This window comes from Lepidochelys olivacea (assembly GCF_965140295.1).
Source record: "Lepidochelys olivacea isolate rLepOli2 genome assembly, chromosome: 14".
NCBI classification, from domain to species: domain Eukaryota; kingdom Metazoa; phylum Chordata; order Testudines; family Cheloniidae; genus Lepidochelys; species Lepidochelys olivacea.
In genome coordinates this window covers 31,899,267-31,926,164 of record NC_140424.1, presented here as the reverse complement: position 1 = coordinate 31,926,164, position 26,898 = coordinate 31,899,267, and the positions used below count along the sequence as shown (strand labels likewise).

Sequence of the window (26,898 nt, the reverse complement as noted above, 5' to 3'; positions counted from 1 at the left end):
TTTGTATTTTTTCCCATTTACCATTGATCTCAATGTCCTTAACTATTTTCTCCTTCAAAATTTTTTCCAAGACCTTGCATACTACAGATGTCAAAGTAACAGGCCTGTAGTTACTGGACCACTTTTTTTCCCTTTCTTAAAAATAGGAACTGTGTTAGCAATTCTCCAGTCATACGGTACAACCCCTGAGTTTACAGATTCATTAAAAATTCTTGCTGATGGGCTTGCAATTTCATGTGCCAATTCCTTTAATATTCTTGGATGAAGATTATCTGGGCCCCCCGATTTAGTCCCATTAAGCTGTTTGAGTTTCGCTTCTTCCTCAGATATGGTAATATCTACCTCCATATCCTCATTCCCATTTGTCATGCTACCATTATCCCTAAGATCCTCATTAGCCTCATTAAAGACTGAGGCAAAGTATTTGTTTAGATATTGGGCCATGCCTAGATTATCTTTAACCTCCACTCCATCCTCTGTGTTTAGCGGTCCCACTTCTTCTTTCTTTTTGATTCTAAAGGATTGGCAACAGCATGATTTGTGGGTAAGATCTGATTTGTATATTGACCTGGGTCTGGGGCTTGGTCCTTTGGATCGAGAGAATGTTTTTTCTTTTACTGGGGTATTGGTTTTCATAACCATTCGTCCCCATAACGAGTGGCACTGGTGTTGATACTGGGAAACTGGAGTGTCTAAGGGTATGTCTACACTATGAAATTAGGTCAAATTGATAGAAGTCGTTTTTTTAGAAATCGTTTTTAAATAGTTTATTGTGTGTGTCCCCACACAAAATGCTCTAAGTGCATTAAGTGCATTAACTCGGCAGAGTGCTTCCACAGTACCGAGGCTAGAGTCGACTTCCGGAGTGTTGCACTGTGGGTAGCTATCCCACAGTTCCCGCAATCTCCGCCGCCCATTGGAATTCTGGGTTGAGATCCCAGTGCCTGATGGGGCAAAAAACATTGTCGCGGGTGGTTCTGGGTACATGTCATCAGGCCCCCGTTCCTTCCCTCCCTCCGTGAAAGCAACGGCAGACAATCGTTTCGCTCCTTTTTTCCTGTGCAGACGCCATACCATGGCAAGCATGGAGCCTGCTCAGCTCACTGTCACCCTACGTCTCCTGGGTGCTGGCAGACGTGGTACTGCATTGCTGCGCAGCAGCAGCAACCCATTGCCTTGTGGCAGCAGACGGTACAATAGGACTGGTAGCCATCATCGTCATGTCCGAGGTGCTCCTGGCTGCACATGGGCGCAGGGACTACATTAGGAGTGACTCGACCAGGTCACTCTCTTTAGTCCTGCAGGCAGTCCTATTGTACCATCTTTTGGTGGGCAGGCAGGAGATGAGGATGGCTAGCAGTATATTGTACCATCTTCTGCCGAGCAGCCAAGAGATGTGGATGGCTTGCAGCCCTTCTGCACTGTCTGCTGCCAGCCAAAGTTGTAAAAGATAGATGGAGTGGATCAAAACAAGAAATAGACCAGATTTGTTTTGGCCTGCTAAACCCAGGGTTTTGAGTTCAATCCTTGAGGGGGCCATTCTGTGTGACAGTTGTTTTTGTTTCTCCTTGATATAAAGCCACCCTCTTTGTTGATTTTAATTCCCTGTAAGCCATGTCGTCAGTCGCCCCTCCCTCCATCAGAGCAACGGCAGACAATCGTTCCGCACCTTTTTTCTGTGCAGACGCCATACCACGGCAAGCATGGAGCCCGCTCAGATCACTTTGGCAATTAGGAGCACGTTAAACACCACACACATTATCCAGCAGTACATGCAGCACCAGAACCTGGCAAAGCGAAACCGGGCGCGTAGGCGACGTCAGCGCAGTGATGAGAGTAATGAGGACATGGACACAGACTTCTCTCAAAGCATAGGCCCTGGCAATGCAGTCATCATGGTGCTAAAGGGGCAGGTTCATGCCATGGAACACTGATTCTGGGCCCGGGAAACAAGCACAGACTGGTGGGACCGCATAGTGTTGCAGGTCTGGAACGATTCCCAGTGGCTGCGAAACTTTTGCATGTGTAAGGGCACTTTCATGGAACTTTGTGACTTGCTTTCCTCTGCCCTGAAGTGCATGAATACCAAGATGAGAGCAGCCCTCATAGTTGAGAAGCGAGTGGCAATAGCCCTGTGGAAGCTTGCAACACCAGACAGCTACCGGTCAGTCGGGAATCAATTTGGAGTGGGAAATCTACTGTGGGGCCTGCTGTGATGCAAGTAGCCAACGCAATCAAAGATCTGCTGATATCAAGGGTAGTGACCCTGGGAAATATGCAGGTCATAGTGGGTGGCTTTGCTGCAATGGGATTCCCTAACTGCGGTGGGGCCATAGACGGAACCCATATCCCTATCTTGGCACCGGAGCACCAAGCCGGCGAGTACATAAGTCACAAGGGGTACTTTTTAATAGTGCTGCAAGCACTGGTGGATCACAAGGGACATTTCACCAACATCAACTTGGGATGGCCGGGAAAGGTACATGACGCTCGCATCTTCAGGAACTCTGGTCCATTTCAAAAGCTGCAGGAAGGGACTTTATTCCCAGACCAGAAAATAACCGTTGGGGATGTTGAAATGCCTATAGTTATCCTTGGGGACCCATCTACCCCTTAATGCCATGGCTCATGAAGCTGTACACAGGCAACCTGGATAGTAGTCAGGAGCTGTTCAACTACAGGCTGAGCAAGTGCAGAATGGTGATAGAATGTGCATTTGGATGTTTAAAAGCACGTTGGCGCAGTTTACTGACTCGGTTAGACCTCAGCGAAACCAATGTTCCCACTGTTATTACTGCTTGCTGTGCGCGCCACAATATCTGTGAGAGTAAGGGTGAGACGTTTATGGTGGGGTGGGAGGTTGAGGCAAATCGCCTGGCCACTGGTTACGCGCAGCCCGACACCAGGGCGGTTAGAAGAGCACAGGAGGGCGCGGTGCGCATCAGAGAAGCTTTGAAGACCAGTTTCATGACTGGCCACGCTACGATGTGAAAGTTCTGTTTGTTTGTCCTTGATGAAACCCCCCGCCTCTTGGTTCACTCTACTTTCCTGTAAGCGAAGCACCCTCCCCTCCTCCCTTCGATCACCACTTGCAGAGGCAATAAAGTCATTGTTGCTTCACATTCATGCATTCTTTATTAATTCATCACACAAATAGGGGGATAACTGCCAAGGTAGCCTGGGAGGGGTGGTGGAGGAGAGAAGCACCGGGAGGGGTGGTGGAGGAGGAAAGGACAAGGACACACAGCACTTTAAAAGTTTAAAACTTTAAAACTTATTGAATGCCAGCCTTCTGTTGCTTGGGCAATCCTCTGGGGTGGAGTTGCTGGGTGGCCGGAGGCCCCCACACCGCATTCTTGGGCGTCTGGGTGAGGAGGCTATGGAACTTGGGGAGGAGGGCGGTTGGTTACACAGGGGCTGTAGCGGCAGTCTGTGCTCCTGCTGCCTTTCCTGCAGCTCAACCATACGCTGGAGCGCATTAGTTTGATCCTCCAGCAGCCTCAGCATTGAATCCTGCCTCCTCTCATCACGCTGCCGCCACCTTTCAGCTTCAGCCCTCTCTTCAGCCTGCCCCCTCTCCTCCTGGTCATTTTGTGCTTTCCTGCACTCTGACATTGTCTGCCTCCACGCATTCGTCTGTGCTCTGTCAGTGTGGGAGGACAGCATGAGCTCAGAGAACATTTCATCACAAGTGCGTTTTTTTCACCTTCTAATCTTCACTAGCCTCTGGGAAGGAGAAGATCCTGTGATCATTGAAACACATGCAGCTGGTGGAGGAAAAAAAAGGGACAGTGGTATTTAAAAAGACACATTTTATAGAACAATGGGTACACTCTTTCACGGTAAACCTTGCTGTTAACATTACATACATAGCACATGTGCTTTCGTTCCAAGGTCGCATTTTGCCTCCCCCCACCACATGACTAGTCCCTCCCCCCTCCCTGTGGCTAACAGCGGGGAACATTTCTGTTCAGCCACAGGCAAACAGCCCAGCAGGAACGGGCACCTCTGAATGTCCCCTTAAGAAATGCACCCTATTTCAACCAGGAGACCATGAATGATATCACTCTCCTGAGGATAACACAGAGAGATAAAGAACGGATGTTGTTTGAACGCCAGCAAACATACACTGCAATGCTTCGTTCTGCAATGATTCCCGAGTACGTGCTACTGGCCTGGTGTGGTAAAGTGTCCTACCATGAAGGACACAATAAGGCTGCCCTCCCCAGAAACCTTTTGCAAAGGCTTTGGGAGTACATCCAGAAGAGCCACAAATGCCAGGGCAAATTAATCATTAAACATGCTTGCTTTTAAACAATGTATAGTATTTTAAAAGGTACACTCACCAGAGGTCCCTTCTCCTCCTGGCGTGTCCGGGAGGCAGCCTTGGGTGGGTTCGGCGGGTACTGGCTCCAGGTCCAGAGTGAGAAACAGTTCCTGGCTGTCGGGAATACCGATTTCTCCGCTTGCTTGCTGTGAGCTATCTACAACTTCATCATCATCATCTTCCTCGTCCCCAAAACCTGCTTTTGTGTTGCCTCCATCTCCATTGAAGGAGTCAAACAACACAGCTGGGGTAGTGGTGGCTGAACCCCCTAAAATGGCATGCAGCTCATCATAGAAGCAGCATGTTTGGGGCTCTGACCCGGAGCGGCCGTTTGCCTTTCTGGTTTTCTGGTAGGCTTGCCTCAACTCCTTAAGTTTTATGTGGCACTGCTTTGGGTTCCTGTTATGGCCTCTGTCCTTCATGCCCTGGGAGATTTTGACAAATGTTTTGGAATTTCGAAAACTGGAACGGAGTTCTGATAGCACGGATTCCTCTCCCCATACAGCGATCAGATCCCGTACCTCCCGTTCGTTCCATGCTGGAGCTCTTTTGCAATTCTGGGACTCCATCATGGTCACCTCTGCTGATGAGCTCTGCATGGTCACCTCTGCTGATGAGCTCTGGCCAGCGTGGCAAGCTGCAGGTGACCATGCAAACAGGAAATTGAAATTCAAGAGTTTGCGGGCTTTTTCCTGTCTACCTGGCCAGTGCATCTGAGTTGAGAGCGCTGTCCAGAGCGGTCACAATAGAGCACTCTGGGATAGCTCACGGAGGCCAATATCATCTAATTGAGTCCACAGTACCCCAAATTCGACCCGGTAAGGCCGATTTAAGCACTAATCCCCTTGTCGGAGGTGGAATACGGAAATCTATTTTAAGAGCCCTTTAAGTCGAAAAAAAGGGCTTCATCATGTGGACGGGTGCAGGGTTAAATCGATTTAACACTGCTAAATTCGACCTCAACTCCCAGTGTAGACCAGGGCTATGGGAATTGCTTGTGTGACTTGTGGTTAGCCAGTGGGCTAAAACTGAAGTCTTTTCTGTTTGGCTGGTTTGGTCAGCCTTGGGCTGTAACTGCCCTGCTTTATGCAATTTGTCCTGAATTGACACTCTCAGTTGGGTCCCACCAAAACCAACATCGTTACACTGGTTAAATTCCCCTCACCCTCCGCTTACCTGTGCAAGATCTGAACAGATACCAGGACAGGCGCCCAGCACAGCAGTGACCCTCTGCCGGCCCAGCCCTACAGGCCTTGGACAAGCTCGCAATTTGCCCCCCTACACGCAGCCCTGGTGGCCTGACTGGAGCTGCCCCCATACAGAAGTCAATCTAGGCCTATGTGTGCGCTCCCCAGGCCAGGAAATGGGGGGTGGAGATGGAGGATGGGGGGGCTGTGCGTATAGAAAGCCAGATTGCGCAGCACAGCCCAAGCCCGCCTGCCCCTGGCCATGAGCCACAATGGGGCAGCAGCTGCTAAGGGATGCGGGAGGGGCTGAGTTACTGGCGGCCAGGTGGGGAGGGCAGATGGAAGTGTGGGGAGGGGCCGGTCTGACGGAAGCAGCCACCCATCTCTGCTGAGCTGGGGCCAGTCAGGCTCCACTCTCAGACCCCCCTTCCCATATGTCACGCTAGGGCTCTCAACTCAGGGAACAGCCTGAGTGGGGTCGGAATCCAGGAGTCCTGCCTCCCAGCCCCCATCCCCCATTCTAACCCACCAGACTCCACTGCCCTCCCAGTGCCAGGCATAGAACCCAGGAGTCCTGCCTCCCAGCTTCCCCCGCTCTACCCACTAGACCCCACTGCCCTCCCAGAGCCAGGGATAGAACCCAGAAGTCCTGCCCCCCCATGCTATAACCACTAGACCCCACTGCCCTCCCACTGCCAGGGATAGAACCCAGGAGTCCTCACTCCCCGTCCCTGCCCCTGCTGTAACCTCTGGACCCTACTTCAGCAGCCCCTGGTCCTGCACCCAGGCTTACATTTCTCCTGGACTCTGCTCCCAGCCCTGGAGGGAACGGCCAACCCAGTAGCCTCCCACAGCAAATGGGTGGAGAAGGGGGAAACCTGCCATGCAGTCTAGCATATGCATACACCCCCCCACACACACATAAAAAGACCTGCACCAACCAAGGCAGAGACCCAGCAGGGCACTGGGGTGCGGGGAATGCTTGGGGGTTGTGTGACAGGGAGACCTGGAGCCAGGTGAAGGGATGGTGAGAGACGGGAAGGATGTGTATGGGGAGAAGGAGTGATTGGCTGAGTTGCTGACCAGACCCCCCCACCCCACAAATACAGCCCCCCAACAACTGAAGCAGACCCTCCCCTCCCAGAGTCCATCCCCAGCCCTTCCCCAGAGGCCCTGCCTGTCCCTTGTCCAGGCACCTCTGCGTGCCGGGTCTCTTCTCTCCTCACGTCCCTGCATGGAGCTCAGAGCTCTGTACAATGGAGGCCAGCAGAGCTATGAGGACACTGAGGCACAGGGCAGGGAAGTGACTGGCCAAAGGTCACCTAGCAGCCAAATGGGGAACAGACTCCCAGGGTCCCAGGTCCATGCTCTAGTCCTGTCACCCCCTTCTCTCTATGATCTGTCCAGCCCACACTGAATCTGGGGGTCCCATCCCAGTGTGGGGGGGGGGCGGATCTGTGGCCATATCTCCCTGTGGGGCAGGTGAGGGGGCCAAATCCCTGGGGACTGGGCATCCCCGATGCCCCCGGCACCATGGGCAGCTGAGCTGGGCTTCTCTGGCAGGGGCACAGGGACCTCCCTAGCATGGCTCTGTGCGTTCCCACCCGCCCGCCTGGCCTCTCCAAGGAGCCTGTCTCCCAGGCGGCTGGGGGAGCTGCCATGGGGCCCACAGCCCATCAGTGCAGCCTGCGCAGTGTGATGTGGCAGGTGAGAGCATCTCTGGCCTGGGGCCCTCCGCATCTGGGAACACAGCAGGGACTCGTGTGTGTGTGTGCGTGTGCGTGTGCACGAGCATGTGCATGTCCCTGCTTGTGCTGCGGGTAGAGCCAGCATTCACAAGTGTGCAAGTATCTGTCTGGCTGGTGCTGAATTTGTGGCTGTGTGCATGTGTCAGTGTGTTTGTGAATGGTTGTGTGTGTGTGTGCAAATGGTTGTGGGGGATGGTATGTACGAGCGATTGTTGTTTCCTGAGCACAGGCAGTGTGTGTGGTTTGTGCAATGCGTGCTGAAGAAGATGTGGTGCAGTGTGTGAGCGTGCACGGTGTGCAGAGGGTGAGTACAATGGGATGTGTGTGTGCAGAGGCTGTGTGATGAGTATGTGTGCACGCACAGTGTACAATGCGATGAGTGTGCTGCAGTATGTGTATACAGTGTGTGCGCGCAGATCAAGAGGTCTCTGAGGCCAGGGCACGTGGACCGGGCTGTCACCCCCTGTGCCCAGCACATCCAGGGTCACTCACCCACTGGGGCGAGACGCAGACTCTGGGGACTGGCTAGACCTGGTGGGTCAGGGAGGGAGAGACCCCAGCTAACTCTGCAAAACCATCACTCCCCACCCCCAGGCTTCCCCCAGCACTCACCCAGGGACAGGACCCGGACTTGGGTATCAGGGGGCTGCAGGTGGGGAGTGAGGGGCACTGGCAGAGCTGGGGGGGAGAAGGGCTGGGGAAGCAGCGGCTGTGGGTGAGGGATAGGGGGGCACTGGTAGGGCAGAGGGCTGGGGTAGCAGGGGCTGCGGGTGAGGGTTGGGGGCACTGGTAGGGCAGAGGGCTGGGGTAACAGTGGCTGCGGGTGAGGGTTGGGGGCACTGGTAGGGCAGAGGACTGGGGTAGCAGGGGCTGCGGGTGAGGGTTGGGGGCACTGGTAGGGCAGAGGGCTGGGGTAGCAGGGGCTGCGGGTGAGGGTTGCGGGGCACCGGCAGAGCTGGGGCGGGGATCAAGGCTGGGCTAGCAGGGGCTGCGGGTCAGGGTTGTGGGGCACCGGCAGAGCCGATCTCTGGGCCCACAGGACAGGCCTCCCCTGCTCACCCCGCCGCTGAGCTCAGCGGGCGCCAGGAAGGCAGATCAGAGCCGCTGCCTGTTCCCAGATCAAAGGCCCCTGGGCTCCTGCAGCTGAACAGGGCCCAGCGGGGAGTGGGGCTGGCAGCTGCGGCTCGGATTAACCCTGCGCTGCCCAGGGCCTCTGCCACTCCACCCTGGCATGGGGGCAGGGAGGAGGAGTTAACCCTTGCATGTGGTGAGGGGAAGAAGGATCCCAGCACTGGGCACTGCAGTGGCCAGGCCACAGTTGGGCTCGGTGTGCATCGTGGGGAGTCCCACAGAGGTCTCTTTGGGGCAGGGTCATGGAGGGGAGGGGTGGGATGTACCGGGTGGGAGGGTGTCAGGGTTTCTGAGCCTCCCTATGTCCCTCCAGGCCCAACACAGCAGCATCTGGGCCCCCTGCACTGGCCCCTCAGTGAACACTCTGGGGCATGGCCCCACCAAGATAGAGAGGGGAAACTGAGGCACAGGGAATGGGGCAATGTCTGGCCCAAGGTCACACTGGGTGTCTGGGACAGTGCTGGAGATAGAACCCAGGAGTCTGGCTCCCCAGCCTCTCTGGGCTCAGGTTGGTGGGCATGGGGCTGTAGCCATGGGGCATAGGTGCTGGGTGGGCAGGGGTGGGGGCAAGGATTGAGGGAGAGGCATTGCGTCCATGGGTGGGAAGGGAGTTGGGAGTGAGGAGTGGGGTGGGGGAAGGGTAGGGGGATGCTGTTGGGCAGACTGGGGAGCATCTCTGATATGAGGGAGGGGGGAACAAGGGCTGGGGGTGGGGATGGCTAGGAAGTGCCCCTAGATCCTCTGCAGAGCGCCAGTGGTAGGAGGGGGAGGAGGGGGAGCCGAACGTGAGGCTGGTGTGGGACCATGTGTGGGGAAGGGGGTGGAGCTGATGCGGAGGGAGAGGGGCTGGGGGTGGAGGTGGGGCAGGCTGGGAGAGGGGTTGGTGTGGATGGGGGGCTGACTAGGAGTGGGGGAGGGGATTGCGGTGGGGGAGGGACAGGGCCATCCTTGTGTCTCTTCTCTCTCCTCTGGGTGAGCGATGCCAGGAGGGGATAATCCAGCGATCGCACTAATCCCCACCGCGGGCCAGGGGGAGGGGCGGAAAGGCCAGACACACAGACACAGGCGGACACACAGACACAGGCGGACGCACAGACATAGTCGGATACCTACACAGACACACAGACACAGGCGGACACACAGACACAGGCGGACGCACAGACATAGTCGGATACCTACACAGACACACAGACACAGGCGGACACACAGGCACAGGCGGACACACAGACATGCACACATAAACACAGACACAGGCGGACACACAGAAACAGGCAGATGCATAGACACAGACGGACACCCAGGGGCATACCCAGACCCCAAGGGGTTGCAGATGTCATTGGGGGAGGGGAGGTGGAGACACACAGGCCCTGTCCCCGCCATCTGATCCCCATACCAAGGGCTGTGGGCTACCTGGGCCACCTGGGAAGGCCGTGTGTGTGTGTGTGTGTGTGTCCCTGCTGCCCCTTGTTGGAGGTGATGTGTGTATGTTTTTAGGGGAGAGGATTGTGTGTGCAGGATGGGAGATTGTATGGATGTGTGTGTGCATGTGTGGGATGGGTGTGTGTGGGACAAGTTGTGTGTGTGTGTGTGATAGGTTGTATGTGTGCATGCCTGTCTGTGTGTGTGCATGTGTGATGGTGTGTGTGTGACCGGGTTGTGTGTAAGAGATTGTGTGTGTGCCTGTGTGATGGTGTGTGTGAGCACATGTGACAGTGCATCATGTGGAGGCTCTATATTTGTGTGGGTGCACATGTATGTGTGATGGTGTGAGTGTGTGTGTGCATGTGACAGTGACTGGTGTGTGCACATGCATTTGAGTGTGATGGTGTGTGTGTTTTTGTGTGTGCAGACTGTGAGTGTGCACATGTGTGATGGGCTGTGTGTGTTTCTCTGAGTGTAGGCTCTGTGTGGGAGTGTTACAGAGTGTGTGTGTAGGCTGTGCGTGTGTGACAGTGTGTGTGTGTGACAGTGTATGACAGGGAGGTGATTCTGTGTGTGTAAGCTCTGTGTTTGTGTGTGTGTATGACAGTGTATGATGTGTGTAGGCTCTCAGTGTGTGTGTGTGACAGTGTGTGATGATGTTTGTGTGTTTCTCTGTGTGTAGGCTGTGTGTGTGTGTGAGTGTGTGACACTTAGGGCTCAGGCCCAGCCATGTGTAGCTTTGTCCCTGGTGATTCTATCTGCATGGTTGTGTCACCCTGGCTGACACCGGCTGGGTGTGTGGGGGGGTAGGGTTGTGTGGGGATGGGGGTGCAGGGGCTGATGGAGACGGGGCTGAGCTGGGAGTGGCTGGGTGCATGGGCAAGATGGGTGGGAGGTGGGGCAGAGGTTTGGTGCGTGTGGTCATACGGTGGGAGGGGGGTGTGGTAGAGGTATGGGGCGGGAACTGCATGTGTTGGTGGGCGGGTCAGCGGCAGCTTCTGGCCCACCAGCCCCCCCCCAATACCCCTCCCCCACCAGCACCTCAACCGCCTGCAGTATCACAACACAGCCCTCCCCACTAACCCCTTCCCCTCACCCCCTGCCCCATTGCCTCCCCCTCCCCCTCTGCCCCATCGCCACCCCTCCCCTCACCCCCTGCCCCTTCGCCTCCCCTCCCCTCACCCCCGGCCCCATTACATCTTCTCCCCCCCTGCTCCACTGCCTCCCTTCCCCTCGTCCACCCCTGCCCTCCTCCCCGCCCCGCGCCCAGCGCGCTCAGCACCATGGCCAGCTCTCGGCCGCAGCGCGGGGCTGGCCGGGGGCGGCCGGTCGGTGGCTCCCCGGCGCGGCGGGCGCAGTGAGCTGCTGGGAGCGGCCCCCTCGGGCCGGGCGTCTGGGCAGAGAGGGAGGGAGGGAGGCTCCCCCGCCCCCACCACTCCACTCCCGCCGTCTCCGCCGCCTCCCCCGCCGGAGAGAGCAGGCGCCCGGCGCGGGCTGGGGAGGGACCGAGAGACCCACCGAGCCGGCTCCGCCCTCCCGGCCCGGCCCCTGCCCCGGCCGAGCGCCGAGCCCAGCAGCCCGCGTGAGTCCCGGAGCGCTTGGGCGCTGCGACCCCGTCCTCCGGGTCCCTGCGCCCCCCGGCCCCGGATCTCCCGGGTCCCGCATCCCCTGATCCCTCTCCGGGACCGCGCCGCCTCCCCCGGGCACCATCGGCGCCTTCCATCGCTGCAGCCGGCCCCGAGCCCAGGTAGGGACACGCCGGCCCCGCGCCCCCGATCCTGCAGCCGGGAGGGACAGGGGGGCAGGCGGGGAGGGAGATCCGGGTACCCCCTCCCAGGAAAGAGGGGGGAGGGGATGGCTCCTACCGGGGCGCGCTGGCTGAGATGGGGAGGAATGGGGCGCGGGGGGGGGGGAACCTGGTGGAGGAGCTTGGGGAGAGGAGAAGGGAGGAGGCGGTGGGGAGAGCAGGGGCCAGGCCCTGGTGGGGAGAAGGAGGGGGAGGCCAACCAGGCCTGTGGGGGAGAGCGTGGGAGGGAGGAGGCCGAAGGAGGGGACAGCCCAGGGAGGGGAGCTGGGGTGGGGGAGAGCCCAGGTGGGGGAACCCTCCCCGATCCCCCCCGACCTGCGCTCCCCCAAGTCATCCATCACCCCCACTGCTGGAATCCCTCCCCCAATCCTCCCACCCAGCCTGTGCTCCCCACGCCGCCCACCTCCCTCTCTGCTGGAATCCCTCCCCCGATCCCCCCCAGCCCGTACTCCTCACGCCACCCACTTCCCCCACTGCTGGGAGCGCTCCCCACCCCACCCGCCCCCCTCTCTGCTGGGATCCCTCCCCCAATCCTCCTGACCTGTGCTCTCCCACGTCACCCCCCACACCCACTGCTGGGATCCCTTCCCCAATCCCCCTGCCCCAGCCTGCGTTCCCCCAAGTCGCCCCCCATGCCAACTACTGGGATCCCTCCGCTGACCCTTCTGGCCTGCACTCCCCACATTACCCACCTCCTGCTCTGCTGGGATCCCTCCCCTGACCCCCCTGGCCAACACTCCCCACACCGCCTGCCTCCCCCACTGCCAGGAACACTCCCACAATCCCCTCCGGCCTGCACTCCCCATACCGCCTGCCTCCCCCACAGCTGGGATCCATCCCCCAAGCCCCCCGACCTGGGCTCCCACATGTTGCCCCCCCACCCCAATTGCTGGGATCCCTCTCCCGACCCTCCCAGCCTGCACTCACCACACTGCCTGCCTCCCCATCTGCTGGGATCCCTCTCCTGATCCCAGCAGATCGCCCACCTCCCCCACTGCCGGGATCCCTCCTCTGTCCCCCCTGGCCTGTGCTCCCCACACCACCCTCCTCCTCCATTGCCAGGATCCCTCCCCCAATTTCTCCCCTCGGCCTGCGCTCCCCACGTTGCATGTCTCCCCCACTGCCAGGATCCCTCCCCTGACCGCCCCCACAGCCTGTGCTCCCCCATGCCGTCCGCCTCCCTCACTGCCGGAATCCCTCCCCCGATCCTCCCACCCGGCTTGTGCTCCCCACACTGCCCACCTCCCCCACTGCCAGAATCCCTCCCCCGATTCCCCCACCCGGCCTGTGCTCCCCACGCCACCCACCTCCCCCTCTGCTGGGATCCCTCCCCTAATCCTCCCAGGCCTGCGCTCCCCACGCCACCTGCCTCCCCCACTGCTGGGATCCCTCTGCCATCCCCCCCGGCTTGCACTCCCCATGCTGCCCGCCTCCCCCACTACCGGGATCCCTTCTCTGATCCCCCCAGCATGTGCTCCCCACACCGCCTGCCTCCCCCACTGCCAGAATCCCTCCCCCGATCCCCCTACCCGGCCTGTGCCCCCCATGCCACCCACCTCCCCCTCTGCTGGGATTCCTCCCCCAATCCTCCCCGGCCTGCGCTCTCCACACTGACTGCCTACTCCACTGCTAGGATCCCTCCCCCGATCTCCCCCTGATCTGCGCTCCCCACTCCACCTGCCTCCCCCTGTGCCAGGATCCGTCCCTCAACCCCCCAGGCCTGGGCTCTGCATGCTGCCTGCTTCTCCCACTGCTGGGATCCCTCCCTCTCCCTCCTTCCCTCCCACCCAGCCTTCACTTCCTACGATGCCCACCTCTCCCTCTGCTGGGGTCCCTCCCTGATCTCCTCGCCCCTGACAATCACTCCCCGTGCCCCCCACCTCCCCCACTGCCGGGATCCCTTCTCTCCTTCCCCTGCCCTGCCCTCACCTGCCAACTTGCACTCCCCACGCCACCTAGCTTCCCCACTGCTGGGATCCCACCTAGTATCCCCCCTGTCCTGTGCTCCCCAGGCCACCCACGGATGCTGGGGGTACCAGGAGGACAATGTGCGAACAGCCCAGGGCTGGGCTAACTGGGGGCTGAAGGTCAGAACTGAGAGGCAAAGTGGGGGTGGGGGTGTAGATCTATTTTTTGGGTGGGGGAGCGCAGCACTCAGGTGATGAAGACACTGAGTCCTGGCGAATTATTTATTCCTTTCCAAAGTGCTGAGTCCCACGTCTCTATAAATATCCTGTAGTGGATCTGTCTGCTCTCACAGGTCCTGAAGGGCAGGTGTGGGCATGGAGAGAGCAATGCCCTGTGGGGGTGCCATGCTGCGAGCTTCCTCGCTGCAGCAGTGCCCTGAGGGGGCATCATGCTGCAAGCTTCCTCACCTCAGTGCCCGGATGGGGTCCAGTGCTGTGAGTTTCCACACAGCAGCGCCTTGCCTGTGCCTAGCTGGGACTCCAGTGCACAGGGTTTGTTGAGGGGGGGGATCCCCCGGCAGGTGTGGTGGGAGGGGCCAGAGGCTGTGGGAGGAGCCTGTGTCCTGTGCTCAGGCCTGGGGCTGGCTGAGCTGGTAACTAGGCAACCAGCTTAGGGATTGTTGTCAACTTTGATTAGTACCTCGGCTAATTACCCCACTGGGGCTGGGAGGAAACAAACAGTGTGGGAGGAGGGGCATTGCCCCCCAGCTCTGCCAGTGCCCAACCCACAGCCCCTGCTAGCCCAGCCCTGGGATCCCCCCAGCTCTGCCAGTGCGCCTCACTCCTGACCCACAGCCCCCTGCTAGCCCAGCCCTGTCCCCCAGCTCTGCTGGTGCCCCCAAAACCCACGTTCTCAGGATTTATTCAGTGCAATAAAAAATTCATGAGCCACAATTGCTTCCATCCCAGTTTATCAGGGACTCCACTCACCCACTCCCCTTGCCCACCCCTGCCCTCAGCTCCTCCCAGCCCCCCCGCTCCCCTCGCCCCTCCCCTCCACCCACTGCGCTCATCTCCCCCCGCCCGCTCCCCTCAGCTTCCCCCAACCCCCCACTCCCCTCAGCTCCCCCCATTTCCCTCAGCTCCCCCCATTCCCCTCAACCCTTCCCGCCCAGCGCCCTCAGCTCCCCCCTGCCCCCCTCAGCTGTGGGAGTGTGTGTGGTGTGTACAGTGTGTGTTTGTGTGACTCTGGATTAACTCCTGGGAGCTGAACTTAGGGTGATCAGATGTCCTGATTTTATAGGGACTGTCTCCATATTTGGGTCTTTGTCTTATATAGGTGCCTATTACCCCCCACACCCTGTCCTGATTTTTCACACTTGCTATCTGGTCACCCTTGCTGAGCTCAGAGCCCGGCCCTACCCCCATTTCAGTCAGGGGTGACTCCGGATTGACTCCTAGATGGGCCAGCTGAGCTGAAAGCCTGGCCAAGGTACCCTGCATTCCAGGCTGGGCCCCACCCAGCCATGGTGTGGTATCAATAATAAATGCTGGGGCTGACCCGCTGCAGGCCACACCCATCCGGGCTCTGGGATTTCCTGTGCAGTGTCTGACCTTTCTTCTCTCGCCCTGGGCCCGGCCCCGTGGCATTAACTGCTTCACTGCCCAGCCCCTCAGCACCCCGCCCTGGATCCACCACAGCACAGAGCCAGCCGGAGCAAGAGCACAGCGTGGACTGCTCCTCCCTGGCCAGCTGCGTCCAGCTTGGCAGGCAGCCAGCACCATCCCAGCAGTCGCCACAGTTCAGCACGTCACTCCTTGCTGCACCAGCCCAGCTCATCCCTGTGCTAGGTGGGGCCGCTGCTGAGATCCTGGGGGGTTATATTCCCCCTGGAACCAGGGTTCAGCCTGCACTGGCCTCAGCCTGCTACCCAGCTGCGATGCTGGCGGGAGCCCAGCCTTCAATTCCCAGCCCTGCATTCAGCCCAGGGCCACCTGGCTGCCCCAGATGCCCTGGTGGCTCCCTCTACTGGTGTGACTGTAGCACTGCAGCTGTCGTGCTGGCCCAGGACGGCTGGCAGAGTCGTGTGCCACCCTGATGAACCCAGCAGGGTTTCGGTTGCCTGCTGCTTCCCACCCTAATCCCCAGCTCCCCTGCCTGGCTCCCCCCTAGCTCCCCTGCCTCACTCCCCCCGGTTCCCCTGAATGGCTCCCCACCCCCGGTTCCCCTGCCTGGCTCCCCCTGGCTCCTGTGCCCAACTCCCCTTTGGCTCCCCTGCCAGACTCCTCCCCTGCTCCCCTGCCTGGCTCCCCACAGGTCCCCTGCCTGGTTCCCCCCCAGCTCCCCTGCCTGGCTCTCCCCAGCTCTCCAGAGCTGGCTGCTCTGAAGTACCAGGGGGCCCCATGTCCGCAGCCCAGCAGGTTGCCTGCTTGGCTGGGGCCTGTGCCCTCAGCAGCGTAGGGCACACCTTTCGCCCACACCTGTTCATTTTCGCACAGCCTATCCGTGGCCCCATGAAGTGGCGAGACCTACTCGTCAACTTCCTCCTGGCTCTGGCCAAAGTCTCCACCTATAACACCAGGAGGAGGATGCTGGATGAGGGGGCATGCTGCGACTGTGGGGCCTATTTCCATTCCTCCCTCGTCTCGCCTCCGGGCAGAGTTCCACTGGGCCGCGTCCACTGGCTCCTGAGACGCCTTTGAGGAGCAGTGGGCGCTGTCCGGGGTCCTCTGCTCGGTGTCCCCACCCAGTACCCTTGTTTTGAACCTCTGACCACCACTCCCGACCCTGTTTTTTAATTAGTTGTGTCCTGTCTTCATCTGATTCCCGGGTCCAGTGGTCCCTCCTGCGAGGCTGGGGGAGGCGCCTTTCAGAAGTGGGCGGCTTGGGCCCACCCAGCTCCCAGGATTCCCATAAGGCAAAGGGCACATGCCTCTGCTGCCTGGGCTAAACAGCCCTCGGCCTGCCCGTGGTTCATCCACAGGCCTGGGGCGCATGCTGGGCTGGGCTGCACAGGGGAAGCCCCCATTGCCATGGTAATGGGGAACAACAAACCAGCAACCTCTCTGGGTGTGCGCTGTAACACAGGGTGGATGGGGGGCAGGACTCCTGGGTTCTGTCCCTGGCTCGGGAAGAGCAGAGGAGATTTAGTGGTTAGAGCGAGGACTGGGGCAGCAGGTGGCCTGGGTTCTGCTATGGATTTTCTGAGTCGCTGTGCCTCAGTTTCCCCCGCTGTGAAATGGGGGGAGTGCCCCTTGCAGGCTGTCTCTGCAGTCTCCAGAGGGCCTCTGATTAGAGCTGGCTGAATGTTTCTGCCTTTGGTGTGAGAACCCACAGCAGCCACTGGGCGTAACCTGCCCCCACGCTGGGCTCCTGAAGCAGGAGTCTCACCACCCTTCTCCAAATGTTGTGCTCATTCCCGCAGGTCATGCCACATGTTGCCCTCTGAGGAACCTGCCCGTCACCCATGGACTCCTGCCCAGCTCTTGGCCTCGGCTGTGTCCTGTGGCAGTGGGTTCCACAGGCTCATTGCGCCCAGCAGGAAAAGCTTGGGATCCCCCCATCTTACAGTCATTGGGCCCCCTCTGGTTGTGATGTGGCCATGTGTTGGGCTGTTGCAGCCAGCTCTGGGCAGCGACCCTCAGAGTGTTCACCACCGCCGCCCCATCATCTAGGAGCCAGTGCGGCTGTGCCCCAGGCTCACACAGTGTGAGCTCAGGCTAGTGGCTGGGCCATGTGTGAAGGTAGTGCAGGTAGTGGGGGGTCCAAATACCCTGGGCTGATCCCGCCCCCTCAGGGATATTGCTCACTTTGCACCCAACCCCAAAGGAGGCCATGTGGTGAAATATGCAGGGGTTGGGGAAGCCATTTCTGGGGGGCTGGTGGAGCAGGTGGGGGGGAGGCCAGGTCATTTCTAAGAGGGGTTTTTGTGTTTCCAGCTTTCAGGTCTGGTTGGTGGGTGCTGCGGTGTTGAGCGATTGCCCTGTGTACGGATCCAGCCCTAGGCTGCGAAAGAGAACAGGCTGGCACTGCCCACCACACGCCTGCCGCAAGGTATGGAGGGACTGCGCCAGTCCACCCCAGGGAGGGCTGGCTCGGGGCTGTCCCTGCTGCTCCCTGCTGGAGGGAATGAGTCCTGGGGTGTGCCTGTCTGTCTGTCTGTCCGTCCCTGCTTCCCCCTGCTGGATGAGAGGAGTACTGCTGCTCTGTGTGTGTGTGTGTGTGTGTGTGTGTGTGCGCGCGCAGAAAGTAACGCTGCTGCCTGTCCTCTGCTGGCATGGGTTGCTCCCCCTGTTGGACGAGATGAATCGTATACTCTGTGTGTGTGTGTTGTGTGTGTGTGTTTCTGCTGCCCCCTGCTGGAGGCAATGAGATTTACTCAGCATGTGTTTGTCCCTCCTGTAGAATGAGTCCTGCTGTGTGTGTGTGTGTGTGTGTGTGTGTGTGTGTGTGTGTGTCCATCCCTGCTGCCCCCTGCTGGATGAGATAAGTCATGTACTCTGTGTGTGTGTCCCTGCTGGAAGAGAGGAGTCCTTCTGAGTGTCCGGTGGCACCTTAAAGACTAAGAGATTTATTTGGGCATGAGCTTTCATGGGTAAAAAACACCACTTCTTCAGATGCATGGAGTGAAAATTACAGATACAGGCATAAATATACTGACACATGAAGAGAAGGAAGTTACCTTACAAGTGGAGAACCAGTGCTGACAAGACCAATTCACTCAGGGTGGATGTGATCCACTCCCAATAACTGAGGAGGAGGTGTCAATACCAAGAGAGGAAAAATTGCTTTTGTAGTGAGGCAGCCACTCCCAGTCCCTATTCAAGCCCAAATTAATGATGTTAAGTTTGCAAATGAATTGTAGCCCTGCAGTTTCTCTTTGAAGTCTGTTTTCAAAGTTTTTTTTTGTTGAAGGATGGCTACTTTTGAATCTGTTATTGAATGTCCAGGGAGATTGAAGTGTTCTCCTACTGGCTTTTATACGTTACCATTCCTGATGTCAGATTTGTGTCCATTTATTCTTTTACATAGAGACTGTCTGGTTTGGCCAATGTCCATGGCAGAGGGGCATTGCTGGCACATGATGGCATATATCACATTAGTAGATGTGCAGGTGAATGAGCCCCTGATGGTATAGCTCATGTGGTTGGGTCCTCTGATGGTGTCGCTAGAGTAGATATGGGGACAGAGTTGGCAATGGGGTTTGTTACAGGGATTGGTTCCTGGGTTAGTGTTTCTGTGGTGTGGTGTGTGGTTGCTGGTGAGTATTTGCTTCAGGCTGGGGGGCTGTCTGTAAGCGAGGACTGGCCTGTCTCCCAAGGTCTGTGAGAGTGAGGTATTGTTTTCCAGGATAGGTTGTAGAATTGACTGAATTGGCTTTGTCAGCACTAGTTCTCCACTTGTAAGGTAACTCCCTTCTCTTCATGTACAGGTATATTTATGCCTGTATCTGTAATTTTCACTCCATGCATCTGAAGTGGGGTTTTTACTCATGAAAGCATATGCCCAAATAAATCTCTTAAGTCTTTAAGGTGCCACCGGACTCCTCATTGTTTTTATGGATACAGAGTAACACAGCTACCCTCTGATACTTCTGAGGGTGTGTGTGTGTGTGTGCAGAAAGTGACGCTGCTGCTTACCCTCCGCTGGCATGGGTTGTCTATGTGAATTCCTGCTGCCCCCGCTGGATGAGATGAGTCCTGTACTCTGTGTGTGTGTGTCCCTTCTGGAGAAGATGAGTGCTGCTGCTGTGCATTGGCAAAGGCGGGGGCATGTGTGCCCCCCTGCTGGAGGGGATGAGCCCTGCATTGTGTGTGTCTGCTGTCCCCTGCTGGAGGCTGTCACAGGGTCCCCGGGCGATGCTCTGGAACTACTCCCTACAAAGCCAGTCAGGACTCTGGTGAAGTCTCCTCTCTGTGAGCAGACTGTCTTCAGGGCAAGAAGCTCACACAACTTCCACCTTCCTGGATCTGACCTTGGAGCATTCAGCATCCTCTGCCCCTCCGAGCGCTGCCCACAGTGAGTCTGCCCAGGCGGAGTCCTGGGGAAGCCAGAGGGTCCTGCACCCCAACTCCGCAGTCAGACGTGACTCTTAGCCAGACAGTAAAACAGAGGTTTATTAGATGACAGGAACACGGTCTAAAACAGAGCTTGTAGGTACAGAGAACAGGGCCCCTCAGCTGGGTCCATTTTGGGGGGCAGTGAGCCAGACAACCACGTCTGCAATTCACTCCACATCCCCAGCCAGCCCCAAACTGACTCACCCTCCAGCCTCTCCTCCTCTGGGCTTTGTCCCTTTCCCAGGCCAGGAGGTCTCCTGATTCCTTTGTTCTCCAACACCTTTAGCTATCACCTTGCAGGGGGTAAGGGCCCAGGCCATCCATTGCCAGAGAACAGAGTGTCGGCCATTTATGTACACTGGCCCTTTGCTCTGCAACAATTACACACCCTTATCCCACCACCTAGAGACTTAAGAAATGCATAGGGGAAACTGGGGCACCCCTACAGTATTCAGAGGAAACACTGAGAACAGTCCCACTTCGTCACATCTCTCCCCCCTTCGTGACCGAACTGAGTGAGGTCACTTTGGCCAGTGACCTGGGGAAAGTTCGAACCCACCAACGTTCCCATGGATGCTCCAGCATCTCTCTCATTCCTTGGGGGGAGTTACACCAGGCCCTTCCAGTTTTACACGCTTCCTTGGGTCGGGTGTGCTTGATGGCACTTGCTGGCGTGGCGTGTGGGAAGGTTTATGCGGCCCATGCCCTTTTGCCATCCCAAAACCCCTGGGGTTCAAACTGAGATTGGGTCTTCTCCCAGCTGTCCAGTTTGGAGGGCTGTGATTTGAGCTCTCTTGGTTAACAGCCCCCATCTTGACCTTGGCCACCCTTTGACCAGGTGTCTCTGTCATCCACTGCTTGGCATCAGCCCCTTTCATTGGATGCAGCCATTTTCAGGGCAGAGGGGTCAGTATACACTGCAAAACACCACCCAGATAGATACGGCTGCAGCTTTTTAAGGGCCCGCATCATGGCCAGGCATTTCTTCTTTATGGCCATATAGTTCTGCTCCTGGGGCAGCAGCTTCTTGCTTGGGCACTCAATGGGGTGTCTCCCCACCTTAACATCGACCTGCATTAGCATTGTGCCCAGCCTTGCGTCTGAGGCGTCGGTTAACACTGTAAAGGGCATGGCACTGTCCGGGTTTACCAGATTTACCGGGCCCTGGATTAGAGCCTCCTTCCATGCACAGAGAGCCCTCTGGCGCTGCTCAGTCCAGACCACCTCGTCTGGCTTCTCCTTCTTACATAGCTCAGTGATGGGAGTAGCTAGGGAGCTAAAGTGGGGTACAAACACCCAGTAGTACCTCGCCATCCCTATAAAGGCCTGGACCTGTTTCTTGGTCTGGAGAATGGGCCAATCTCTGATCCTCTTCATCAGCCCGTTGGACTGAGGGTGATATGTAGAGGTCCAGGGCCAGACCCCACATTTCTCCTGCAAGCCTTGGAGCCGAGCTGACATGAAATTTGACCCCTGGTCTGTAAGGACCTCGCTGGGGACCCCTTCTTTGCTGAAGATGGTCAGCAGTGTGTCTGCCTCAGTGGAGGGCAGATCCCCCACCCCTGGGTAGCAGTTGGTGAAATCCATCACTCGCCTTGCTAAGGGGCCCCACTATATCCAGAGCCCCCTTCCCTGTCATGGGATCACTTCCCAGCAGCTTATCTGGACCAGGAAAACCTGGTTGGCAGTCGTCCTGCCCTGCCTGTGTCCCCACCCACTCAGCTGGGGTCTTATCTCCCGCCTTGCTCAGCGCTCTCCTTGCTGTCCCAGTGGGGGCAGACAGCGAGCTCTCTGCTCTCCTTACAGCAACAGAGCCAGTGTGAGCCCCTTCTCCAGTGTGCAGTGGGGCAGGGAACATCTCTTTGCCCCACCCAGTCCCAGGGGTCTGCTTACAGGCAGGCAGGTAGTCTGAGCCTAGCAGCTCCTCCCCACCCCGTGCCAGCCAGGTCATCTGCATTTTCACTGACCATTTCTGTTTCAGCCGATTGGTTCCCTGGATTCAAATTCAAACCCTCAGCCATTACAGGAGCAGGGCCTGGATCCTGTCCCAAAGAGACACCGTCACCCCCCAACAGGAGGTCACAGCTGATATCCTGGAGAACCCCAACAACCAGCCAGCCCAACCCCTCCTGGGTCTGCACAGGGATCTGGGCCATAGGCAGGGTGAATGGTTCCATTCCTAGGACACACAGCCCCTCAGCGTCTGAGGCTGCACCACCCGGGGCCTGACAACAGTTCTCTCAGCAAGGGAGCTAGATACCAGGGCTTTTCTGCAGTGTCTCCCTGGTTCAAATCGCCAGCCTGCTCAAAGGCAGTGAGGTGGGCATCCACATCCCTCCACCTCCTTAACCAGGGGCAGCAATTCTCGAGGTTCCCTGCAGAACTGGCACTCCAGGGTCTATCCCCACTCACCCCTAGGAAGTCTCCTGTGCCTCTCCGCTCCACCATCGCCAGTTCATGCTGCTGCTGCTTCTGCAGTTCTTTCTTGGGCTCTCGCTGTCTCTTGCTCTCTCGGACTCAGCTCCAATCCCATCCGTCTCTGATCCCCTGCTGGGGAACCCAATCATGAAGACCCCCATCTGGTCGGGACAGGAGTCTTGGGGATGCCTGGCTACCACTCCAGCTGCTCCCAGATCCTGCTGTAGCCCCATTTGGGTCAGGAATCTGCTCCTTAGAGTGGTCATCATCCTCCAGCTGCACAATTAACTGTGCTTTGGTGAACTTTCCAATGTGTAACCCTCTCTTTTTGCACGGGGTTACAATGTCCTTCTTAAGAAGATGGTGACAGGCCATCACTCCACTGTTCCCAAGTTGTTGCGGACTCACAGGCCTGTGTGCTCTCAGCTCCCCATGGTTTCAAGGGAGAACCCCTCGTGTGCTAGCCCTTCTCGAGGTCACCACCTCTTTGCCAGGGTCGAGCTGCAGACTCCTCCGCCCCTGGGACCACTTGCTGCAATCCCCAGGGGACCCTCTTACTGCAAAAGTCCTTCTCACTGGTCACACACTCCCAGGGGTTAACAGCTCCCCAAAACCGCTCCTCTCTGAGCCTTCAGCATGCCTGGTCCTCATCAATCCCGCTTTTTACTGCTCCCCAGTCACTTACTGCAGGAAGCACCGTTCACGGGGTGCAGTGCATCCCACCGCTACCACCAGTTGTCACGGAGTCCCCGGGCGATGCTCTGGAACTACTCCCTACAAAGCCAGTCAGGACTCTGGTGAAGTCTCCTCTCTGTGAGCAGGTTTCAGAGTAACAGCCGTGTTAGTCTGTATTCGCAAAAAGAAAAGGAGTACTTGTGGCACCTTAGAGACTAACCAATTTATTTGAGCATAAGCTTTCGTGAGCTACAGCTCACTTCATCGATGAAGTGAGCTGTAGCTCACGAAAGCTTATGCTCAAATAAATAAGTTAGTCTCTAAGGTGCCACAAGTACTCCTTTTCTTTTTACACCCTTATCCCACCACCTAGAGACTTAAGAAATGCATAGGAAAAACTGAGGCATCCTTATAGTATTCAGAGGAAACATTAAGAACAGTCCCACTTCATCACAGAGGCAATGAGATTTACTCAGCATGTGTCTGTCCCTCCTGTAGAATGAGTCCTGCTGTGTGTGTGTGTGTGTGTGTGTGTGTGTGTGCATGTCCCTCCCGGCTGCCCCAGTGGGAGGGAACAAGCCATGCGCTTTGTGTGTTTGTGTATGTCACCCTCAGCAGCCTTTGTGGTTACTGCTGTCTCTGTTCTTGCTGGGACAGGGCATATCACACATTATCACTGCCACAGACATTTGGGATACTCTGGCAAGTACCCCTCCCCCCAACCACTAGACCACACTCCCCTCCAAAGAGCCAGAGCTAGAACCCAGGAGTCCTGGCTCTAAGACGTCCTGGGTCTCACCCACTAGATCCAATTCACAAACTGACAGGAGGGGCACTGATTGGATATGGTAGGCTCAGGGACAGGGACAGCTCTTCCCTTGTAGTGGGCATATAGGGGGTGGGGATCAGCAGTGGGGGCAGCTATTCCTATGTAATGGCCACATGGGGGCGCTGGGGACCAGGAATATTGTAGGTATTCACAGGATCTTCCGGAGCTTATTCTCTAACTCTGCCATTATGCCCAGAATCTTTAGCCTTTCCCTCTGTGGTGCTTACTGCGTCATTCAGACCTTTTTAAAGACCTGGGAGTGGGGTCTAGTGGTTAGAGAAGGCGGGCTGGGAGCCAGGACTCCTGGTCCTATCTAGCTGTGGTCTTTCAGAAAGGCTCCAGAGGTGATCTGGTAATTACAGGCCAGTGAGCCTAACCTCAGTACCAGGCAAATTGGTTGAAACTATAGTAAAGAACAGAACTGCCAGACACACAGATGAACATGACTCGTTGGGGAAGAGTCAACATGGCTTTTGTCCAGGGAAATCATGCCTCACCAATCTACTAAAATTTTTTAAGGGGGTCAGGAAGCATGTGAACAAGGGTGACCCAATGTATACAGTGTATATGACAGGGATCTGTAAAATCATGATGGGTGTGGAGAAAGTAAATAAGGAAGTGTTATTTACCCCATCACATAACACAAAAGCTAGTGTCACTTGGTGGAATGAATAGGCAGGAGGTTTAAAACAAACAAAAGGAAGTGTTTCTTCACACAACGCACAGTCAACTTGTGGAACTCTTTGCCAGAGGCTGTTGTGAAGGCCAAAACTATAACAAGGTTCAAAAAAGAACTAGATACATTCATGGAGGACAGGTCCATCAATGGCTATTAGCCAGGATGGGCAGGGATGGTGTCCCTAGCCTCTGTTGGCCGGAAGCTGGGAATGGACGACAGGGGATGGATCATTCGATGATTGCCTGTTCTGTTCATTCTCTCTGGGGCCCCTGGCACTGGCCGTTGGAAGACAGGATACTGGGCTAGATGGACCCTTATTTTGGTCCAGTCTGGCCGTTCTCATGTTCTTACCCCTGGCTCTGTGGGGAGGAGTGTGATCTAGTGGGTTAGAGCAGGGGGGCTGGGAGCCAGGACTCCTGGGTTCCCTACTGGTTCTGGGAGGGCAATGAGGTCTAGGGGGTTAGAGCAGGAGTAAGGTCTTTGGGAGCAAGGACTCCTGGGTTCTTGCCTTGTCATAACCCTGTGGCAGTTGGCCCTCTGTGTAATCATGTGGGGGAAGGTTGTATCCCCATCCCCATTCTCATTGCCTTTTTCCTCCACCCCTGCAGATGCTGCTCCTGCTGCTGAGCGCTGTGCTAATTCCAGATCCTGGCTCTGGGGCACTGGGACTCAACAGCACGACAGGTAAGCTCCGCCTCCAGCCTCGCATGCTAGGTCAGACCCACCAGGCTTCTCTGCTCACCCCACCCCCCGAAAACCCCATAATCTATGCCAGGGCCTCCTCGTGCCAGCGGTGCTCAGTCCCCAAGGAGCCCCCCCCAGACTCCCATGTATACCCCAACGTGTACCCCCGTGTGCATGCAGACACGCTCAGCTCTGCACTCCTCTCCTCTGAGCACACGCATGCATGCGCTCACACACACTTGGCGACGCATGGGGAACCCAACAAAAGTATACATGTGCGAGGATGCCTCCCCCTGCACACACACTTGCTCTTCCCCCACCCACCCCACTCCTGTCCCCCCAGCTCAGCCGGAGGCCCCCCAACCTGACGGTGCCCCGCTCTGCGCCCCCCAGGCTGCGAGATCATCCACCCACCACGGGACGGGGGGATCCGGTACCGGGGCCTCACCCCAGACCAGGTGCAGACAGTGCGCTTCCTGCCCTTCGACTATGAGATTGAGTATGTGTGCCGGCCTGACCGTGAGATCGTGGGGCCCAAAGTGCGCAAGTGTCTGCCCAACGGGACCTGGACTGAGATGGGCCATGCCAGCCGCTGCCGTGAGTCACCACCGGCCCCCATGCCCACCTGGGGATGGGACACAGGGCCTTTCCACCCTAAGGGGCACCAGCTCCAATCTGACCCCAGGGTGGGTGGATTGGCTGGCTCAGAGGGGATAGGGAATGGGGCACAGGGCCTTTCCCCTCCAGGGAGTGCTGTGTCCAACCCAGGCCCATGGCAGGGACTGACTGGCTGGCTTGCGGGGGCAGGGGGTGTGGCAGGGAATGGAGCATGGGGCCTTTCCCCTCTAGGAGGCATTGGCTCCCATCTGGCCCCAGGCTGGGGGACTGGCTGGCTCAGGGGGCAGGGAATGGGGCAAAAGGCCTTTCCCCTCTAGGGGGTGCCGGCTCCCATCTGGCCCCAAGGCAGGGGCTGGCTGGCTCTGGGGAGCAGGGAATGGTGCACGGGGCCTTTCCCCTCTAGGAGTCACCAGCTCCAATCTGGCCCCAGGGCGGGACAGCTCAGGGGGTGGGGAATGGGGCCCAGGGCCTTTCCCTTCTCGGAGGCACTGGCTCCAACCCAGGCCGAGGGTGGGGTGTCTTAGGGGGTGGGGCTCTGGCTCTGACCATCCCCCACCCCGACAGTGCGGACCTGTCCCAAGATACACCTGAGCCTGGAGAACGGGCAGGCGGTGCCACGTGGCATGGAGCGGGTGCCCGTGGAGGGCACCTGGGTGGAGTATCATTGCAACCCTGGCTTCCGCCTGGTGGGTAGTGCCCGCAGCAACTGCACCAAGGTGGGGCGCTGGAGCTTCCCCAAACCTATCTGTGAACGTGAGTCAGGGCACAGGGGGGAGGTGAACAGAGGGGGCCCCTTAGGGGCATGTCTGGGGTGAGTGAGGCAGGGTCCATGTGTGTGGGTGTCTGGAGAGAGGGGTGTGTGGGGCAGGGTCCATGTGAGGGTCTCTGGAGAGAGGAGTGTGTGGGCCAGGGTCCGTGGGGTGGACCAGTGTCTATGGGAGATGTCTCTGGGGCAGGGTCTATGTGTGTGGGGGGTCTCTGGGGTGAGGGACATGTCGGGCAGGGTCCATGGGGTGGGGCAGGGTCCGTGTGTGAGGGTCTCTGAGGAGAGGGGAGTGTGGGGCAGGGTTTGTGGGGTGGGCCAGGGTCTGTGTGTGGGGGTCTCTGGAGTGAGGGGTGTGTGGGCCAGGGTCCGTGGGGTGGGACAGTATCTATATGAGATGTCTCTAGGGCAGGGTCTATGTGGCAGGGGGGGTCTCTGGGGTGAGGGGTATGTAAGGCAGGGTCCATTTGGCAGCCCAGAAGCTATGTGTGGGGGTCTATGGGGAGAGGGGTGTGTGGGGCAGCGTCCATATGTGGGGGTCTCTGGGGAGAGGGATGTGTGGAGCAGGGTCCATGGGGTGGGGCAGGGTCTGTGTGTGTGGATCTGTGGGGAGAGGGGTGTGTGGGGCAGGCAGGCCCTCTCA

The 26,898-nt window shown here is 57.8% G+C and overlaps 2 protein-coding genes across 2 annotated transcripts in view; one reads left to right on the top strand and one right to left on the bottom strand.

The window, feature by feature from the left end:
* Positions 1 to 996: 996 nt before the first annotated feature.
* On the bottom strand, positions 997 to 5,762 carry LOC311530309 (uncharacterized protein). The gene is made up of 4 exons (XM_084646756.1): positions 5,504 to 5,762; positions 4,849 to 4,964; positions 4,347 to 4,752; positions 997 to 3,767 (listed from the first exon to the last, which is right to left on the bottom strand). Exons 1-4 carry the CDS (start codon positions 5,643 to 5,645, stop codon positions 3,703 to 3,705), a joined length of 729 nt encoding a protein of 242 aa, XP_084502882.1. The 5' UTR covers positions 5,646 to 5,762; the 3' UTR covers positions 997 to 3,702.
* A 5,627-nt stretch (positions 5,763 to 11,389) lies between these two features.
* The window catches only part of GABBR1 (gamma-aminobutyric acid type B receptor subunit 1), a 64,235-nt gene continuing 48,726 nt past the window's right edge, over positions 11,390 to 26,898 (top strand). The window contains exons 1-5 of the mRNA XM_084647154.1: positions 11,390 to 11,562; positions 17,469 to 17,583; positions 24,799 to 24,874; positions 25,268 to 25,471; positions 26,057 to 26,245. Of these exons, the coding sequence (XP_084503280.1) occupies positions 24,799 to 24,874; positions 25,268 to 25,471; positions 26,057 to 26,245 (469 nt within the window). The 5' untranslated portion in view covers positions 11,390 to 11,562; positions 17,469 to 17,583. The remainder of the gene's footprint in view (positions 11,563 to 17,468; positions 17,584 to 24,798; positions 24,875 to 25,267; positions 25,472 to 26,056; positions 26,246 to 26,898) is intronic.

What these genes read in the sequence shown, in the direction of transcription:
- LOC311530309 (XM_084646756.1), bottom strand. Translation starts at nt 5,645, where the DNA reads ATGGGGGCAGCTCCAGTCAGGCCACCAGGGCTGCGTGTAGGGGGGCAA. An exon ending in TCTGTTCAGATCTTGCACAG is followed by an intron (nt 4,965 to 5,503) that starts GTAAGCGGAGGG and finishes GGTCACCTGCAG; the next exon opens with CTTGCCACGCTGGCCAGAGC. An exon ending in CAGCATGGAACGAACGGGAG is followed by an intron (nt 4,753 to 4,848) that starts GTACGGGATCTG and finishes AAAATCTCCCAG; the next exon opens with GGCATGAAGGACAGAGGCCA.